We start from the raw sequence: 20072 nt of genomic DNA on the forward strand, positions 1-20072 counted from the left end.
TATTACCCTGAATAATGAACATGTTTCAATTGTCAGAAGGTTGTAAAAGCAATGAGTTATGAGCTAAACGAAATGCAAAGAAGTCACAAGTAATTTTAGCAACCCATCGGAAGTTAATTGTGATTTCGACAACAACTGTCCAACGTCCTTCTCGGCGGTATCCCAATGTCATAACAGAAAACGGTGAAGAACTTGTATGTAACTATGGCTGAGCACTCGAAACGGCAGACAATAGCGTCACCACGTGCAGGAACACCGTCTCTCTATTCCCTTCAGAAGTATGGAGCATATTCACAGCATGTGAAACGTAAACTTGTGTAATCACTCTTTCTGTCGAACCTCCACTATTACTATGTAATTTAACATCACAGCGAATAGTGAAAATTTTAGTTAGTCGGTTAGGATTAACCATGAATGCTTATGTGCGTTACATCTACAACACTTGTCTGTTTGCCTATGTCAGTGAGTCTTACGCTCATTTAGGATGCTTGTGACCAGACTAGTTTATAGGCTCCCCAGTGCGAATGCATCCGAGTGCATCGTATGACAACTGAAACACCTGCCACCTCATTATCACTGCATCAAAGTATCTCACTTATATAGTATCCTCGATGTGCCCATTCATGAAACTTTCGCATCCTCCTTTTCTGTTGCTGTTGTGCACCTCTGGTTCTACCTACCCTGCACTCTAAGCACCAGGCAACGTGATGTTTCATTGACGAAATAGCCGAAGATTTTCCTTCTGTAAACTTCAAATTGCTGTCCCTAAAAATTAACCTGTACGTCCAGTTTCCGTGTGTCAAACGGTAAACTGAGCGAAGTGGCGCAGTGATTACCACACTGGAAGGACGACGGTTCAAACTCACGTCCGGCTATCCAGATTTAGGTTTTCCGTTATTTCCCTAAGTCACTCCAGGCAAATGGCGGGACTGTTCCTTTGAAAGGACACGGCCCATTTCCTGCCCCGTCCTTGACATCATCCGAGCTTGTGCCCCTTCTGCAATGACCTCAATGTCGATGGGACGTTAAACTCAATCTTCCTTCCTTCCTTCCTAACGGTAAATCAAATGTACCCACTTCTCCAGGTGCGCTTCTTTCTCCTTTTGCATCTGAATCAGTCACATTACTTTCTTTCCACCTCACTTCATTACACATGTTCAATCAGGTTCCCGTTTCTCTCCCTCTTCTCTCACGATCATTGCTGTCAGCGTCCTCATTTTACCATCGAGTTGACTGAAATTTATCTTTGTTTCTCTACTTTTTATGGCCTAATAAAAAGTGAATTCTCTCTACTATAGCAACTACTGTTTGCTCTATTGGTGTTATAGTGAATTCCAAGTGGTCTATCCTGTATTAAATCTAAGATTACTCGTAACGTGTATGTCGTAATGATAATAATGTAAGGGATATAGGATTCCGGGTTAGATGCAAGAAAGTGGATGACGACTGCAATCTTGACTGGATAAATTTATGAATAAGTAAAATAAAACAATGCAGTGCGTTTCCAGGTGTAATGCCTTATCTCCACGCACATGCCGTTTTACAAGATCAAGGCTAGAGTTCACATCCGCTATTCTGCTGTGATGCATTGACAGACTTCCCTATAAGCGTGAATATATATATTTCAATATATTTATGATATTTGTACTTCAGTGTGTTCACACTGCTGTATGTCTTTCTTTTTTATGTGCAGTTAGCGGGAATCGTGACAAGGCAGTGTCATCGTTATCATTTGAAACGAATCTTCGAAGTCTCGGTCATCGCAAGTAAATGATAGCCTATTTATCCGTATATTCTCTGTTTGATGTATTAGTTCTACAAAAATAATTTTATACAAACCACTGTAGTGATTCACAGCAAACCATGTCAAGAAAAAGTCTAGTATTTGCTTTGTTGTCAATGGAGACATTTCATTAGACAATGCATTATGGCTGAATAAAGTCGCTATCTGTATCACGAAGTTAATAAACTGTGGTTCGAGAAGAACTGATTGAGAGAGACTTAACTGGAAGCTGCGTGTTTTTATTTAGGGCGAGAATTTTTATCAGCAATATGAAGCTGGAAGTCATCTACAGCCACCTGAAGCTGAATGGAAAAGAAATTAGATTTATGTAAAAATTAGCAGAAATCATTGTTATCACATATTAGAGCCTGAGTTGTTATAAACGTGGGCAGTATGCCTACGCAATAGGAGAATAGTTCACTGATAAAGAATATTCGAGAAACCAGCATTTTTTATACATAGACGTATGTAGCTTGGAAGCTTATTTAATCTATGTAACAAAGGTTTTGATTTTTTAAAATTATTTAATGGCAGAGGGATATTTTGCAAAATTTAAAATAATTACAAAATTCGTTTATACAATTTTCAAGAACGTTAATTAAATTCAGCTTTTATATCACATTCCTTTTTATATATCATCGTTTCGAAAATATTCCCTCCAAACCTAATATGCAATATTTTGCCTCCCCCGACCCCTCCCCCTCCCCTACACATCCGCCAAGTTTCATCAAGGTCGTTTATTGACACTTCGGAATGTCCCCTTGTGAGTGTCACTATGTGATGTTTATGCCCAAGTCCGAGTTCAACTTGCCCTGGAGTGCTGATTGCACTTGTAGCCACCGTAATTATTCAGCCTATATTGTTGATCAGCGTTGCAGACATGATAGTTTGGAGTGCTACAAGATACAACGTGTGATCTCGACAACTAAAACCAAATCAGTTAGGGGGCTCAGTTGCTAAGATATCGGAAGGCGATTCAAGTCCGGAAGTAGTGGCGTTCGAAACCCCCTGCGGCGCTTCAGAGGAACGTTTCCAGTGGTTTCCTTACGTAACTAGACGCAGATAGCGTATTGTTTGTTCGAAAAGAATTCACATGATTTTTGTTGCCCTTCTTCAGCCACTCAGATGTTGTGATCGCTCTCTAATGACCGTATCGTCGATGCGATGATACAATGTATAATTCATTGCTTTTTCGACTGCTACGTATTGTTAGCTATACGAACAGCAACTGCAAATTAAGGAAGTTGTTAGACTTTGTGTCTTCTGTCCTTCGCGCAATTTAGATTAAATTTTAGCAGGAGAACGACCTGCTACGTGTGGCATGCAGTGCGCTAGCCATCTTCGAAGAAAGCAAAATTCTCAGAAGCCTTTTCTTTTATACACAGAGGCGATCAAAGTGGTCTAATACCTCCTAACATCGTGTCGGACCTCCTTGTTCGATGTGTAGTGTGGCAGATCGACGTGGTATGGACTCAACAGGTCGCTGGAAGTCCTCTGCAGAAATATTGGTGGCCGAGCGGTTCTAGGCGCTTCAGTCCGGAACCGCGCGACTGCTACGGTCGCAGGTTCGAATCCTGCCTCGGGCATGGATGTGTGTGATGTCCTTAGGTTAGTCAGGTTTAAGTAGTTCTAAGTTCTAGGGGACTGATGACCTCAGATGATAAGTCCCATAGTGCTCAGAGCCATTTCAACCATTTTTTTCAGAAATATTGAGCCATGCTGCCTCTACAGCCGTCCGTAATATTGCGGATGTGTTGCCGGTGCAGAATTTTGTGCACGAAGTGACCTGTCGATTATGCCTCATAAATGTGGGAAGAAATCCTTGTCGAGCTATCTGGGTGGCCAACGTATTCGACTGAACCCTCCAGAATGTTCTTCAAAGCAGTCGCGAACAGTTAAGGCGCATTATCATCCATAAAACTTCCATCTTGTTTAGCTATATGAAGTCAATGAATGGCTGTAAGTAGTCTCTAAGTAGCCGAACATAACCATTTCCTGTCCGTGTTCCATGAAAACATAGCCCACATCATCATGGAGCCATCACCAGCTTGCACAGTATCTTGTTGATAACTTGAGTCCATGGCTTCGTGGAGTCTGTGTCACACTGGAACCCTTCCATCAGCTCTTACCAACTGAGATCAGGACTCATTTGACCAGACCAAAGTCTTCCACTCCTCTAGGCTTCGACCGATACTATCACGAGCCCAGGAGAGGCGCTGCAGACTGTGTCGCTCTGTCAGCAAAGGCACTCGTGTACGTCGTTTGCTGCTATAGCTCATTACGCCAAATTTCGCCGCACAAGACTAACGGATTTGTTCGTCATAGTCAGACATTGATTTCACGCAGTGTTGCTTGTTTGTTAGCAGTGACAACTCTACTGAATAGCCGCTGCTCTCGGTCGTTAAAAGAAGGCGTCGGTCATTGCTTTGTTCGCGGTGAGAGGCAATGCCTGAACTTTGGTGTTCTCAGCATACTCTCGACTCTGTGGATCTCGGAATATTGAATTTCCTAACGATATCCGAAATGAAATATCCCATGCGTGTTGGTGCAACTATCATCCCGCTTTCAAAGTCTGTTACTTCCAGTCGCGCGGCCATAAGCACGTCAGAAACTTGTTCACCGATACACTGCCCTTTTACACCTCGTGTACAAGATACTACCGCCATCTGTGTATTTACATATCGCTATCTCATGACTATTGTCACCAGTTTATAGTTCTTTAAGTTCTCACCGAGAAAGAACTATATCATCACTGCAGATCTAATCTGTGATATACGAGTAACTGTGGCACAAAGTTCATTTTAATTACGTGTAGCCGGCCGCGGTGGTCTCGCGGTTCTAGGCGCGCAGTCCGGAACCGTGCGACTGCTACGGTCGCAGGTTCGAATCCTGCCTCGGGCATGGCTGTGTGTGATGTCCTTAGGTTAGTTAGGTTTAAGTAGTTCTAAGTTCTAGGGGACTGATGACCACAGCAGTTAAGTCCCATAGTGCTCAGAGCCATTTTTTTAATTACGTGTATCCTTCTTGACGGTGCAGATTTCACATATGGTAATGAGCGAAAACATTATGCCCACTGCCTAACGTCATATTTAATATCGCATGGTGGTGCTGCTCATACGTGAAGTGGCAAGGAAACCGTGTTACTGATGCAGAGACATATGGGAATCAGTCTGGCGACAATACGGGTCGTAAATCCACTGGCGTAAGCACTTCGAGAAAAAAAATAGAGTCTTATGGCACAGTATCTAGGAACGAGCATCTCGGGAACGGCGAAGCTGGTGAACTGTTCGCGTGCTACTGTCGAGCTCGTCTATGGAAAGTGCCTGAAAGACAGCGAAACCACGAGTAGGTGACAGGATGGACGTCCACGCCTCGTCACAAAACGTGGAGGTCGGAGGCTTCCTTACGCTCGAAGGCAGTAAATGCGGCGATATGTGGCAGAAAAAGAGTACAGTGCTGTTGTGGGAACAAGTTTCTTCGAACAAATTCTTAAGCGTTCGTTGTCGAACATGAAAATCGGTACCGCACGACCCCGATGTGCTCATAGTTACCCACTGACGTCGTCAGTTACGATGACAGTGTGCGCGGCATCATCGGATCAACGGAAATGTGGCGCTTGTTAGATATTTCCCATGACGGCGATGGTATCTTCTAGCATCGTGATACAAATCCAGAATCGTGCTACAGCTGTTGTGGAGCATGACAGTGAACTCAACGTTGACGTCTTGGCCACCAAATTCAGCTAATCCGATGGGACACATCTGGGACTGTGTTGGGCGCGAGCTCCGCGCCAACAAGTAACAGGCCAGTAAGTCTGAGGAGCTGCATGACCTCGGAAAACGTAACAAAAACTTGTCGAATGCATGCCACAGAGAACCGCTGCCTTATTGGTTTCCAAATCTGGCCCAAAACATGTATAGCGAATAGTGAGAATTAGTACGAAGAACCAATCTGAAGGAATTATGGCAAATAGTTGGGGAAGTGAAGTGCTTCAAATTTCTGGATTATGTATCTATGCACTGAATGAGAATCACTAAAATGAAATCAATGTATCGATGAGTGTAAAGTCAGTGATGATGAAAACACTTTTCAGTTGTCACAACATACTGATTACACAAAACTGTTGGCACTGTTATGAAAACACATCGTTACACGTTCAGTGATTTCATTCCTAACTGAGGGCATTTCTTTCAAGTCCTTTGCGACTGAGTAAGCCACATCCCTCCGCCACATCCCTTCTCCCAGTGAAGTTATTTCCATATATCTCTGGTTGCAGTGTTCGAAAGTCCAAATGGAAACATCCCTGACGATGTAACTCTTGAGTCAGGCCTGGAGACGTGCTCAGGCAGCGTAATGTTTAAGGCGGTCGCTTCAGAAAAGCAGGAAATTTGGGTTCGATTCCCGACCTGGTACAGATTTTCAATTGTCACCACATATTCATTGAAAACATATCTGCCGAAGATTGCCGAACGGTGTGGAGGAGATAATTATGCCTGTAATGAAAATGCGATGAAGTGGGATGGACAAACAGCCAAGTGAATGGATGTTAGATGAACAGAGGAAGTTCTTTGCTGGGTTACGAGAGAAGAAAGAACTCACCCAGCTGAAGCAACGCACTGATGACTGGATCCCAACCAGCTACAAAATTGTAGGAATGTTGAGTGCTAAATTTCACATGCTGTTTCATGTAGTCCCAGACATTTTCAGTGGGATTAAGACTGGATAATTAAGCGAGTCAGCGGAGGCGTGATGTGAAATCTGAGTTTTCGTCAAACCAAGGATGTACGTCTGCAGCCCTGTGAATACAGCTGTTGACATGTTGGAAAACGAGAGGGTCCGCATCATATTCATTATGAAATGTAAGAGAAAGTCAATATTTGGTCAGCAAGAATGTCGAAATAAACTTCCTGGTTCATATTAATGGTAACATGAATGAATGGGCCAAACTCATGGCTCGAAATACACTCCAAACACCACTGAACCTCCTCCAGCTTGGCCTGTGCCCTTCATACAGTACAGGTTAAAAGTTTGACTTTGTCGTCGGTCCACTCGACGCCTCGCATCATTTCAAAAGAGACAAAATCGCGACTCCGTGGACCACTCTACTCACCTCCACTCAGCTCCTGTCTTATCCTGTCCAGCTTTTGTGTTGTTGTTCCCCATGAGGACGTACAGCTTCATGTGCCCCGTCAGCAACAGACTTCTTCGAGGCGCTCGACTCTAAATGCGCATTGCAGGCAGATTCTTTCGCAATGTTTGCCTTGAAACTGGTTGAGATGGTCCAACAATTCACTGACAGTAGTAATTGCTGCGGGGTTTACAGCCGATTGTCATTGACAAGAAGTGACACTCATTTGCAGTCCCTATCCGTTAGGATACTTTACGAATATAGTTCTTACATCGTGTTACATGGCTGCAAGTCGTGCAATATACCTTGAGGACATGTCACACAGCCTGCATTGAGACACTAATCAGTAGAACAATTTCATTTGCAGTGTGGTCATGGGTGGGTCCGTGTACGATAACTCCTCTCTGCCATTCTATAAAGCCTCAATGTCGGCCTGTCTTACTACACTGATTCCATATATTAGTTCACTGCCGTGACTTACAGGGGATGGACAAAAGTATGGAAGCACCAAAACAGATTACCAAGCCTAATGCGGTGTAGCAAAACCGTTGGCAGTCAAAACAGCTTCCACTTTTCGCATGTGTACTTTAGGTATATGATATACGGAGTCTCAACGGAGCAGAAAACTGCAAACACAGACAGGTCCGAAGTATGGTCCAACGATGTGCCACGACATGTTTTTCAAGAGACGTGTACTCAGATCAGATGGAGCAGTTTAATACCCTGTATTATTCTCCTGTCCTGACAGGAAACAGAAGATATTAAGGAAGACAAACATTCTTTGCATGTTTTACCTGCGGTACCTTCGAAATACAAAGCTATTCTTCGGTGCACAAATTTTCTAGTCCGGGTTGTACTGGTTATGTTATTTCAGATAAAAAAGGCAAGGAGTAGCCTCCACGATAAGCTGCAAAGAGGGGTGCATTGCTCCAGAAGGGTGTGCCAGACTATACGGGTCGCTTTGAAAGAAAAGCGGAGACCCTCGGCGAGATCTGTTGGTACTTTAGACTTTCTTCCTGTGCTTGTGCACCCTACACTTCCTTCAGCGTAAACTGCCAGCGAGCTGGAGTTTCACCCTTCGCTGAAAGGCAACACAGCTACGTACACGTCAGTCTCATCGACGAGCGCGGTTAATTTTGAAGAATACTGTTCCCAGTCAGTGAACGATGTCTACACACATCACAACATCTTGTTCCGAAACTCGCTCATCAGTACGTTGAATACAGACAGGTTATTGATGCAGACTGATCTTTCGCTTGCCGTTCTATACACTGCTACTTAGCCACCCGACATCGATGTATTCATCAGTGTAACATCTACATCAACATCTACATACATACTCCGCAAGATACCTTTGGTGCGTGCCGAAGGATAGCTGCACCACTACCAGTCCTTTCGTGTTCCAATATCAAGTAGAGCGAGGGTAAAGCGACTAAATATATGCCTCCATATGAGCCCTAATTCTCGTATCTTATCTTCGTAGTCTTCACGCGAAATGTATTTTGGCAGCAGTAAAATCGTTCTGCAGTCTGTTTCAAACGCTGGCTCTCTAAATTTTCCTCGGAAAGATCGTGGTCTTCTCTCCATGGATTCCCATTTCATATCCTGAAGTGTCTTCGTTACACTTGCGTGTTGTTCGAATCTAGCAGCCCGCCTCTGTATTGCTTCGATGTCTTCCTTTAATTCGAGCTGGTATGGATCCAAAACAGTCGAGTGGTACTCAGGAATAGGTCTCCTTTACAGATGCTCCACACTTTCTCAAAATTATCCCAATAAACCGCAGTCGACCATTCGACTCGCCTACCACAATCCTCGTATACTCATTCAATCTCATATCACTTTGCAACGTTACGCCCACACATTTTAACGACGTGACTGTGGGTTTGTTTTTCCTACCCGTCCACCTTAACTTACTTTTTCTTTTACATTGAGAGATAGCTGCCATTCACCAGGCCATCTAGAAATGAAGGCTAAGTCATCTTGTATCTTCCTACACCTTCGACACCTTCCCGTACACCGTAGTATCATCAGCAAACAACCGCAGACTTCAGTCCACCAGATCTTTAATGTACGAGGGAAGTTCAATAAGTAATGTAACACATTTTTTTCTGAAACAGGGGTTGTTTTATTCAGCATTGAAATACACCAGGTTATTCCCCAATCTGTTAGCTACACAATATTTTTCAACGTAATCTCCATTCAATGCTACGGCCTTACGCCACCTTGAAATGAGGGCCTGTATGCCTGCACGGTACCATTCCACTGGTCGATGTCGGAGCCAACATCGTACTGCATCAATAACTTCTTCATCATCTGCGTAGTGCCTCCCACGGATTGCGTCCTTCATTGGGCCAAACATATGGAAATCCGACGGTGCGAGATCGGGGCTGTAGGGTGCATGAGGAAGAACAGTCCCCTGAAGTTTTGTGAGCTCCTCTCGGGTGCGAAGACTTGTGTGAGGTCTTGCGTTGTCATGAAGAAGGAGAAGTTCGTTCAGATTTTTGTGCCTACGAACACGCTGAAGTCGTTTCTTCAATTTCTGAAGAGTAGCACAATACACTTCAGAGTTGATCGTTTGACCATGGGGAAGGACATCGAACAGAATAACCCCTTCAGCGTCCCAGAAGACTGTAACCATGACTTTACCAGCTGAGGGTATGGCTTTAAACTTTTTCTTGGTAGGGGAGTGGGTGTGGCGCCACTCCATTGATTGCCGTTTTGTTTCAGGTTCGAAGTGATGAACCCATGTTTCATCGCCTGTAACAATCTTTGACAAGAAATTGTCACCCTCAGCCACATGACGAGCAAGCAATTCCGCACAGATGGTTCTCCTTTGCTCTTTATGGTGTTCGGTTAGACAACGAGGGACCCAGCGGGAACAAACCTTTGAATATCCCAACTGGTGAACAATTGTGACAGCACTACCAACAGAGATGTCAAGTTGAGCACTGAGTTGTTTGATGGTGATCCGTCGATCATCTCGAACGAGTGTGTTCGCACGCTCCGCCATTGCAGGAGTCACAGCTGTGCACGGCCGGCCCGCACGCGGGAGATCAGTCAGTCTTGCTTGACCCCGCGGCGATGATGACACACGCTTTGCCCAACGACTCACCGTGCTTTTGTCCACTGCCAGATCACCGTAGACATTCTGCAAGCGCCTATGAATATCTGAGATGCCCTGGTTTTCCGCCAAAAGAAACTCGATCACTGCCCGTTGTTTGCAACGCACACCCGTTACAGACGCCATTTTAACAGCTCCGTACAGCGCTGCCACCTGTCGGAAGTCAATGAAACTATACGAGACGAAGCGGGAATGTTTGAAAATATTCCACAAGAAATTTCCGGTTTTTTCAACGAAAATTGGCCGAAAAAAAAATGTGTTGCATTACTTATTGAACTGCCCTCGTACATAGAGAATTATAGCGGTCCTGTCACACTTCCCTGGGCACTCCTGACGATACCCTTGTCTTTGACGAACACTCGCTGTCGTGGACAACGTACTTGGTACTATTACTTGAAAAGTCTTCTAGCCACTCACGTATCTGGGAACCTGTTAAATATGCTCGTACCTTCATGTATAGCCTGCAGTGGGGTACCGTCTCAAACGCTTTCGGGAAATCTAGAAATATTGAACCTCCCTGTTGTCCCTCATCCATAGTTCGCAGTATATCATGTGAGAAAAATGAAAGCTGTGTTTTGTAAGAGTGATGCTTTCTAAAACCATGTTGATTCGTCGACATAAGCTTTTCGGCCTCAAGAGAATTTATTATATTCGAACTCAGACTACGTTGAAGGATTCGACAGCAAACCGATATTAGGGTAATTGGTCTATAAATTTGCGTGTCCGTTCTTTAACCCATCTTTTATACAGGAGTCACTTGTGCTTTTTTTCCAGTCCCTTGGGATTTTATGTTGGGCCAGAGATTGGCGATAAATGCAAGATTAGTAAGGGGTATCCTTTGTAAAATAGAACAGCGATCCCATCCGGAACTGGCGACCTATTTCTTTTCAAATCTTTCTGTTGTTTCTCTGCGCCCAGGATGCTTATTACTGCGTCGTCCATACGGAAGTATGTTCGATGCTCAAACGACGGTATGTTTGTTGGACTCTCCTGCGAGAATGATTCTTAAACATGAAATTTAAAACTTCGGCAATCTTCGAGTGCCAGAACAGACTACTCTAGGAATAACTGGATAGAAGCCTTAGACCTACTTAGCGATTTTACGTAGAGCCAGAATCTTCTCGGGTTTTCAGCCAAATCTTTTGCTAAGCTATGACGGAGGTAGCTGTTATACGCTTCGCACATACATTTTTTCGAAGACACACGAATCTCTACTAACCTTTGCCTGTCGTCATTAGCGCGATCGGTTTTGAACCGAGAGTGCAACGGCTTTCGATTCCTCAGAATTTTCTGAATTTCGTTGTTAAACAATGATGGTTCGTTCCCGTTCTTAATCTACTGAGTACTAACATAGTTCCCCAGAGTACGGTGTTTTGTCTGTTTATACCTTGTCCATAATTCCTCTACGTCCGTCTTACTGGAAGGAAGTGATACCAGTTCACTGTCTAAGTCAGATGCTAACAACAGCCTATCCGCTCTTTCTACCAGAAACATTCTCTTATGCTTCTTGACTGATTTATTAGCTTTCGTAATCAAAGAGATGATTGCCTGTGGATGTCTCGTGTGAATGAGGGCTAGAAATCAATCTTCGGCAGATATGTTTTCAATGAATATGTCGTGACAATTGAAAATCTGTACCAGGTCGGGAATCGAACCCAAATTTCCTGCTTAAACATTACGCTGCCTGAGCACGTCTCCAGGCCTGACTCAAGAGTTACATCGTCAGGGATGTTTCCATTTGGACTTTCGAACACTGCAACCAGAGATATATGGAAATAACTTCACTGGGAGAAGGGATGTGGCGGAGGGATGTGGCTTACTCAGTCGCAAAGGACTTGAAAGAAATGCCCTCAGTTAGGAATGAAATCACTGAACGTGTAACGATGTGTTTTCATAACAGTGCCAACAGTTTTGTGTAATCAGTATGTTGTGACAACTGAAAAGTGTTTTCATCATCACTGACTTTACACTCATCGATACATTGATTTCATTTTAGTGATTCTCATTCAGTGCATAGATACATAATCCAGAAATTTGAAGCACTTCACTTCCCCAACTATTTGCCACAATTCCTTCAGATTCCTTCTCGAGGCACCTCTTCCTAAATACGCAGTACTAAAGCATTATACGTGTTGTACAGCTTCTTCTTACCACTGCCATAGCGACAGACGTGACACTAGTAACTACGAAGGCAAGGAGACAATTTCTGTTCCTATCCAGCGAATAGATTCCATTTTTGTGCTGCCCCCTTTCTATCAGCCGTGTACCTCAAGTCTCTAGAGGAACGGAAGGTGCCAAATGATTGGAAAAGAGCACAGGTAGTCCCAGTCTTCAAGAAGGGTCGTCGAGCAGATGCGCAAAACTATAGACCTGTATCTCTGACATCGATCTTTTGTAGAATTTTAGAACATGTTTTTTGCTCGCGTATCATGTCATTTCTGGAAATCCAGAATCTACTCTGTAGGAATCAACATGGATTCCGGAAATAGCGATCGTGTGAGACCCAACTCGCTTCATTTGTTCATGAGACCCAGAAAATATTAGATACAGGCTCCCAGGTAGATGCCATTTTCCTCGACTTCCGGAAGGCGTTCGATACAGTTCCGCACTGTCGCCTGATAACAAAGTAAGACCCTACGGAATATCAGACCAGATGTGTGGCTGGACTGAAGAGTTTTTAGCAAACAGAACACAGCATGTTGTTCTCAATGGAGAGACGTCTACAGACGTTAAAGTAACCTCTGGCGTGCCACAGGGGAGTGTTATGGGACCATTGCTTTTCACAATATATATAAATGACCTAGTAGATAGTGTCGGAAGTTCCATGGGGCTTTTCGCGGATGATGCTGTAGTATAAAGAGAAGTTGCAGCATTAGAAAATTGTAGCGAAATGCAGGAAGATCTGCAGCGGATAGGCACTTGGTGCAGGGAGTGGCAACTGACCCTTAACATAGACAAATGTAATGTATTGCGAATACATAGAAAGAAGGATCCTTTATTGTATGATTATATGATTGCGGAACAAACACAGATAGCAGTTACTTCTGTAAAGTATCTGGTAGTATGCGTGCGGAACGATATGAAGTGGAATGATCGTATAAAATTAATTGTTGGTAAGGCGGGTGCCAGGTTGAGATTCATTGGGAGAGTCCTTAGAAAATGTCTTCCATCAACAAAGGAGGTGGCTTACAAAACACTCGTTCGACGTATACTTGAGTATTGCTCATCAGTGTGGGATCCGTACCAGGTCGGGTTGACAGAGGAGATAGAGAAGATCCAAAGAAGAGCGGCGCGTTTCGTCACAGGGTTATTTGGTAAGCGTGTTAGCGTTACGGAGACGTTTAGCAAACTCAAGTGGCAGACTCTGCAAGAGAGGCGCTCTGCATCGCGGTGTAGCTTGCTGCCCAGGTTTCGAGAGGGTGCGTTTCTGGATAAGGTATCGAATATATTGCTTCCCCCTACTTATACCTCCCGAGGAGATCACGAATGTAAAATTAGAGAGATTCGAGCGCGCACAGAGGCTTTCCGGCAGTCGTTCTTCCCGCGAACCATAAGCGAGTGGAATAGGAACCGAAGGTAACGACAGTGGCACGTAAAGTGCCCTCCGCCACACACACCGTTGGGTGGCTTGCGGAGTATAAATGTAGATGTAGATATTCGCGAGTGTGTGCAAACTACCGCCATACAGCTCCCTTAACACTTCATCCGACTGCTTCCAAAAACAACATAATTTAGATGACAGGATAGGTGGGATTCGGAAGGTGCTATATCTAGTGTTTAGAACAGGAGTTCAAATGATCTGTACTTCCAATCTCTATGATTGCCTATCGACAAAGCACCTTATTACATCGTTTATGAGTGTAATGATCTCCTTAACCTTTCAGTTTCAATTGTCAACGCTAGCTGTTTCTCGTCATGACCCACAAGACGAAGTACTGTTTCCAGCGTGTACCGACGTCTCGCCTACACTTTTAATTAAGAGATGAAGAATTATGTCGTCATAAATAACGATACAGCTCATTACTGTAGGTACTTTTTCTTAGTTTCCTCCTGTTTCAGCCGCGAGTCGTGTGGCAACACAATTAATGGCCGCTGTTCTGAGGCAGAAAGTAAAGCAGTCTTTTGTTTCACCGCAAGCATCGTAACACAATGCATTTTTCTCATCCATTTATTCACACACATACACACACACCTTTATTTTTCTAAATTTGCCTCAAAGAGGCAATTCACATGAGTATGGTACAGTATATTCGCGCTTGCTCGGTAAAGCAGTGTGGGTAGTTCTCCTTAACAGAATGCATCTTAGATCTGAAACAGGACGCCATTTAAATTGTCGTTCACGTACGTGAATCTTAAAATTTGATCTTAAAATCTTGTAAAATGTGAATTCTAATCGACATATGAGCGCAGTTCAGAAATTAACCTCCTATTGTCGATTCATACTTATAGCTTTATGGTGCTTCATGGTTGGAGAAGGAGACTTTGTAGGTGACGCTGTGTCAATAAGATCTGTTCCGTTCGTGAGTGTGTATACAGCAAGCGATTGAAATGAACCTTATTATTACATATCCCGCTAAGTTCTGAGGTACGTTCATCATTCGCTTTCTATAATAGGAAGGAGTCAACGCCGCCGAGATTCATAATCTATTGCGTCGTTTATATGGACACGGATTTATGAGTGATGGTGTTACGAAGCAGTTGTTCACAAAATTCAGGTTTTGAAAGTCTCTTCGGGTTTTTTTTTCAGGAAGGTTGAAAGTGATGGGATGCTTCTATTCTTGGACGTTATAGTTCACAAAAAAAGACAGATGGTACTTTGGGACATAGTATTCATCGAAAGCCGACGCACAGAGATCAGTATCCGCATTTTAATTTTTCATCCACCATACCAACGTAGTGGCGCCCTTCGGAGTTAGGTATACAGAGTATATGGCATTTCGGACGCGGACAGTTTAACCCAAGAAATTTGAAAATAAAAGCGCCCGCAACCAAGATCGTACTTTAATTTAAATATTTAATGCTAATTATAACTAAGCTCAGTGATTAAGCTGTCTACTCGTGTATTAATTATCCATCTTTCTCTGCAATTTAACTGGGACCATGATGCGCCAGCGAAGAAAGAGAGCCACATGACAGTGACTCGGGGTCCCGGGAAGCCTCCTAAGAGTTTCAGATCGGCTTTCAGTGGTGAAAGCGAGGGGATTGGGAGAATTTTCCACTGGCAGGAGATACAGGGCTACGGGCCAAGCATTGCTTAGCTTGGATGCCTGGGAGTCACTTTTCGCCAGTTTTTCTCATAATAAACTTTGCACATTATGGGCTTTCAACCACTACACGAAGAAGTCGTATAACGTGATGTGACAGGCACCTGAGCATGTGCAGAATCTGGCATTTACAAGCTGTGACATCTGGTAAAAACACGTTTCAAAAGAACTTCGTTCTTCGGCAACTGGCCGCTTTCATAGAATGCAGTGAACTGAGAAGTCAATCGCAGGTACAGATCTTTGTTACGTGAGAAGCAACGCAGCTACGTTTTGTTCCTGATATCTTTTCTCTCTTTGTGAAAGCGATGGGTCGACATTACATTCCTGTGCTGGTCCACATGGGGTGAACACCCTGCTACCTGAAACTTTGTAAGACACGTCATTAATTAATCTTGAAAAATAGCAGAGCAGAGAGTGTCAGCACATCAGTTTCCGAGAAATTCGGGTGGGGAGACAAACGTATTGGCTTAAGTGATAAACTTAATAAAGCGTGGGCGTGCCACAGAGAATTGTTTAAGAATTGTGTACGTGGGGGTTAGATAGTTGGTTAACATTGTAAAAACGTTTGCCAGGTGGGAAGTCAGTTATTTTTTTAACAACGATATAAGTGGCCAGCAGTTTGTAGAGCCTTTTGATTGGCACACGGGAACAGCACAGGATTTGTAGAGAGGACAAAGGAGACTGTTTCGATGTAAAACTATTCGTCTCGGTATTCCCAGTAAAACGCTTCGTCTGGAGATCTTGAGAGAGGCAGTTGTTCCTCAGAGGTTGATAAGAACGCTTCATCCACAGTTGTGGAGAAAGAACGTGCCACAATGAGCAGCTGATCCTTTGCAGAGGGTAGCAGCTGATGGCACTTGCAGCTTCTGATACGGAGTACGGCGAGAAATTGCAGATAAGGTGAGCGGCGTATGAGACATATCGACCTTCAGTAGGGGCGCTGTTAAGGTAAAACAGTTTTGCTGATGCTAGCCGGCCGGTGTGGCCGAGCGGTTCTGGCGCTTCAGTCTGGAACCGTGCGACCGCTACGGTCGCAGGTTCAAATCCTGCCTCGGGCATGGATGTGTGTGATGTCCTTAGGTTAGTTAGGTTTAGGTAGTTCTAAGTTCTAGGGGACTGATGACCTCAGATGTTAAGTCCCATAGTGCTCAGAGCCATTTGAACCATTTTTTGCTGATGCTACACTTTTCTTGAGTGAGCAAAAGCCCATTCATTACTGCGCTAGAGATAATGTTTGCACGGAGTAATTTCCTGTTCTTCTGGTCCAATCAGGCCTTCACTGTGTGTCGACCACCAATTTATCTTTCCATTACTGATTTGTAGGATGCGGATCTTTCCAATTCACCTACTCTCTCCGGTCTTTGCCAAGATATTTGTTAGTGTAGATCTGTTTCATGTTAGTAACTGTCAGTTTGTATTTTTTCGATCTCGAAGAGATGCTATGATTAATTCTTGTTCATATATTTGTTAGCAGGGTCAGTTTGGACCATTATTTCATTTCATAGTTGGTTAATCCCCATTATATAATCTATCTGGAGGTCCAGCATCCCCGTCACATGTTAAATAACGTACGGGTTTGCTGCCGGGTGACGTCGTCAACCACCGCTTACATTTCGAAAGGAGTACACCCTGCCATTCTCAAGGTACAACTGCAAGGAGGAAGCAATGTGCAAGGGAATTTTATACCTCGGTTCACAGAGGAGAAACAAGGAAGACACCACACACAGAACAATTAACCGCAGAGTCAACACACAACCAAAGATAACCAACATCAGAAATATCGATAGTGAGTATTAATCAACAAGAGAGATAGCACTAATTGTGTCCCTCTGTTTTTTGATGAGAGACAGAACCGGATTCCAAGCAGCATGTAAATAAAATCCACCATCTGTGTTTATAAGGTTGCTTGATAATTTGATTTCAATAGCTTCCTTAATAACACAATCCCAATCGCTGGACGTGTAAGCCAGAATCTTCGTGTTGTTATATTGCGTAGGATGACCGGTGTCAAGGCAATGTTCTGCAATAGCGGATTAGCTCAGCTGTTGTAAGCGTGTGTGTTCAATACACCGGTCTTCCACACGCCTGATTGTCTGATCAATACATGACATGCCACAACTGCAAGGAATACGATAGACAGCAGCCTTACGCAAACCAAGATCGTCTTTTACGGACGCCAACAGGGTCTTAATCTTAGAAGGTGGTCGAAAAACACATTTCACACCATATTTCCGCAAAATACGGCCTATCCTGTTGGAAATGCTTCCTCACCTGTTGATTAATAGTCACTATCGATATTTCTGATGTTGGTTATCTTTGGTTGTGTGTTGACTCTGGCGTTACTTGTTCTGTGTCTGGTATCTTCCTTGTTTCTCCTCTGTGAACCGAGATATTAAATTCCCTTACACATTGCTTCCTCCTTGCAGTTGTGCCTTGAGAATGGGAGGGTGTGCTCCCGTCGAAATATCGGCAGTGGTCGACGACGTCACCCAGCAGCAAACCCGTAAGTTATTTGAACATTCAATTCGCAGGGAGAAGTTAAGGTCTCACATTCCCGTCACATGTCTGCTAGTGCCATCCTTTTCCTAGCCTAACTATCGGTCTGTCCAGCTAATGCGGATCATTGCGATACCGAGAGGAGTACCTGGGAAGCTCATTTGACACTGTACATCATGAAGAAACAATGCTACTGTAACCATCCTGTTGACTGGAACGATCTAGATCGACGAGCTGGAACACTGTTGTGCTCGTAGTAACTATTGTAAAGAGATAAAGATCTTATGGAACGTCAAGAACCTATGGTGGCCATACATGATGGAAGCCCGTATTTGAATTGTTGTTCCTGGAAAAAGTGACAGCTCTTTGTACGTAATTCCAGTAATAAATTTATTCCAGTTTTTTTTCTTGTTAAACTGTAAAATTGCTCATTTCCTCTCCATGTGTTGCAATTTCCATGACCAGCGATCTAAAAAGACACAGAACTATTTACTATCAAAAACAGACTTCATCACAATTTATTTATTACGGTGACTGTGGTCATCTTCAGACCAATGAGTAAGGAACTCCTTCTGCTGCTTACTCATTGGTCTGAAGATGACCACAGTAGTGGTCGAAACGGTCACCGCAATAAATAAATTGTGATCAAGACTGTTTTTGATAGTAAATATTTGTAACACTTTGATCACTGTTCACTCCCACAATGTATTCAAAAGCAGCATTACTGTCCAGAAACACGTGAACTGCGGAATGAGACGGTAGGGTTACGGTCTCAGAGCGGACGCCGGTCGGCCACTCACCGGTGATCTCGGTTGGGCTGCGGGCTGCGGCCTGAGGTGCGGGGGCGGGAGCCGCCTCACCCAGCACAGGACCGGCGGCGAGCGTCGCCAGGAGCAGCGGCAACAGCATGATGGGCAGGCGGTCGTTCTCTGTCTGCCTGCAACACACCACCAACGGACGCTACAGACCAGCCGGTAGAGGAACAGCTCTGTTCGGATGTATAGCATCTGTAGTTCTCGATTCCCATGGCCCAGAGTGCCGCACTTGTTTGTCACCACAAAGACTTCATCTGAACAGGACGGAAATCGGTAGGTGTGGCATACATGTATAGACAAACAAATGATTTCAATTGCAGAGAAATTGGAAGACTTGTTCAAGAGAAAGAGCTTACAAACTGAGAAAATCAGTAAAGCGCTGGTCCAGCCCTGGCCCTTATACAAGCAGTTTTTCGGCTTGACGTCGATTGATAGAGTTGTTGGAGGTCTTCTGAGGGATATCGTGCTAAATACTGGCCAATTGGCGCAATACTTCGTCAAAATCCAGACCCGGTTACAGGGACCTGCCCATACTGCTCCAAACGCTCTCAAATGGGAAGAGATCCGACGACCTCGCTGATCGAGGTACGGTTGGCAAGCGCGAAGACAAGCACTAGAAACTCTTGCAGTGTGTGGGGGTCATTTATCTGGTTGAAATGTACGCTCAGAATGGTTTGCAATGTAGGACAACAAAACAGTCTGGAATGTTGTCAAGGTACCACTTTGCTGTAACGGTGCCACGGATGACAACAAAGGCGCCCTGCAATGAAATGGCATCACAGACCTTCACCCCTGGATGTCCGACCACGTGGCAGGCGATTGTCACCTTGGCACCCAACCGCTATTTGGGGCGTCCCCAGACATTCATTCGCTGGTCATCGTGGCTCAGTTGGTAGTAGGTCTTATCAGTGACGACAATTCTACTCCACGCAGTAAGATTTCAGGCCGAAGACGTGCTTGCAGACGTTCCGGGCAGCAGTGCGATAACAGCCTGACTGTTGCCCACTGTACGGCCCGACAACCAGGGTTGAAGGTCTGAGGTGCCGTTCCTTCTCATAGCAGGACCAATTAGGTTGTCTCCCTCAGCGCCCTACAGCAAAGCGGTACGTTTTGTTGCCCCCCCCCCCCCCCGACCCCCTCCCCCTCCCGTGGTGAATCATCCTCGGCCTATGTTTAAGCAAGATAATGCCCGCCTGAACACAGCGAGGGTTTCACCTGCTTGTCTTCGTCCTTCCCACACCCTCATTTGACCAGCAAGTTCGCCGGATCCCTCCCAAACTGACAACACTTGGACAATTACGGGCAGGACCCTCTAACCAGCTCTGGGTTTTGACAATCTAAAGCGCCAGTTGAACATATATGGGCACGATATTCCTCAGGAAGACATACAACAACGCTATCAATTAATGCCAAGTGGGATAACTATGTACGGACTGCTGCTGTGTACGGACGCAGGAGTAGCTGG

At 44.4% G+C, this 20072-nt stretch overlaps 1 protein-coding gene across 1 annotated transcript in view; it reads right to left on the reverse strand.

Moving 5' to 3' along the window:
- LOC126262978 (uncharacterized) overlaps positions 1 to 20072 on the reverse strand; it is a 266768-nt gene that overhangs the window by 59580 nt on the left and 187116 nt on the right. Inside the window, exon 2 of the mRNA XM_049959929.1 lies at positions 18593 to 18729. Coding sequence (XP_049815886.1) covers positions 18593 to 18701 — 109 coding nt within the window. The 5' untranslated portion in view covers positions 18702 to 18729. The remainder of the gene's footprint in view (positions 1 to 18592; positions 18730 to 20072) is intronic.

This window comes from Schistocerca nitens, chromosome 6 (assembly GCF_023898315.1).
Source record: "Schistocerca nitens isolate TAMUIC-IGC-003100 chromosome 6, iqSchNite1.1, whole genome shotgun sequence".
Classification (NCBI taxonomy): Eukaryota; Metazoa; Arthropoda; class Insecta; order Orthoptera; family Acrididae; genus Schistocerca; species Schistocerca nitens.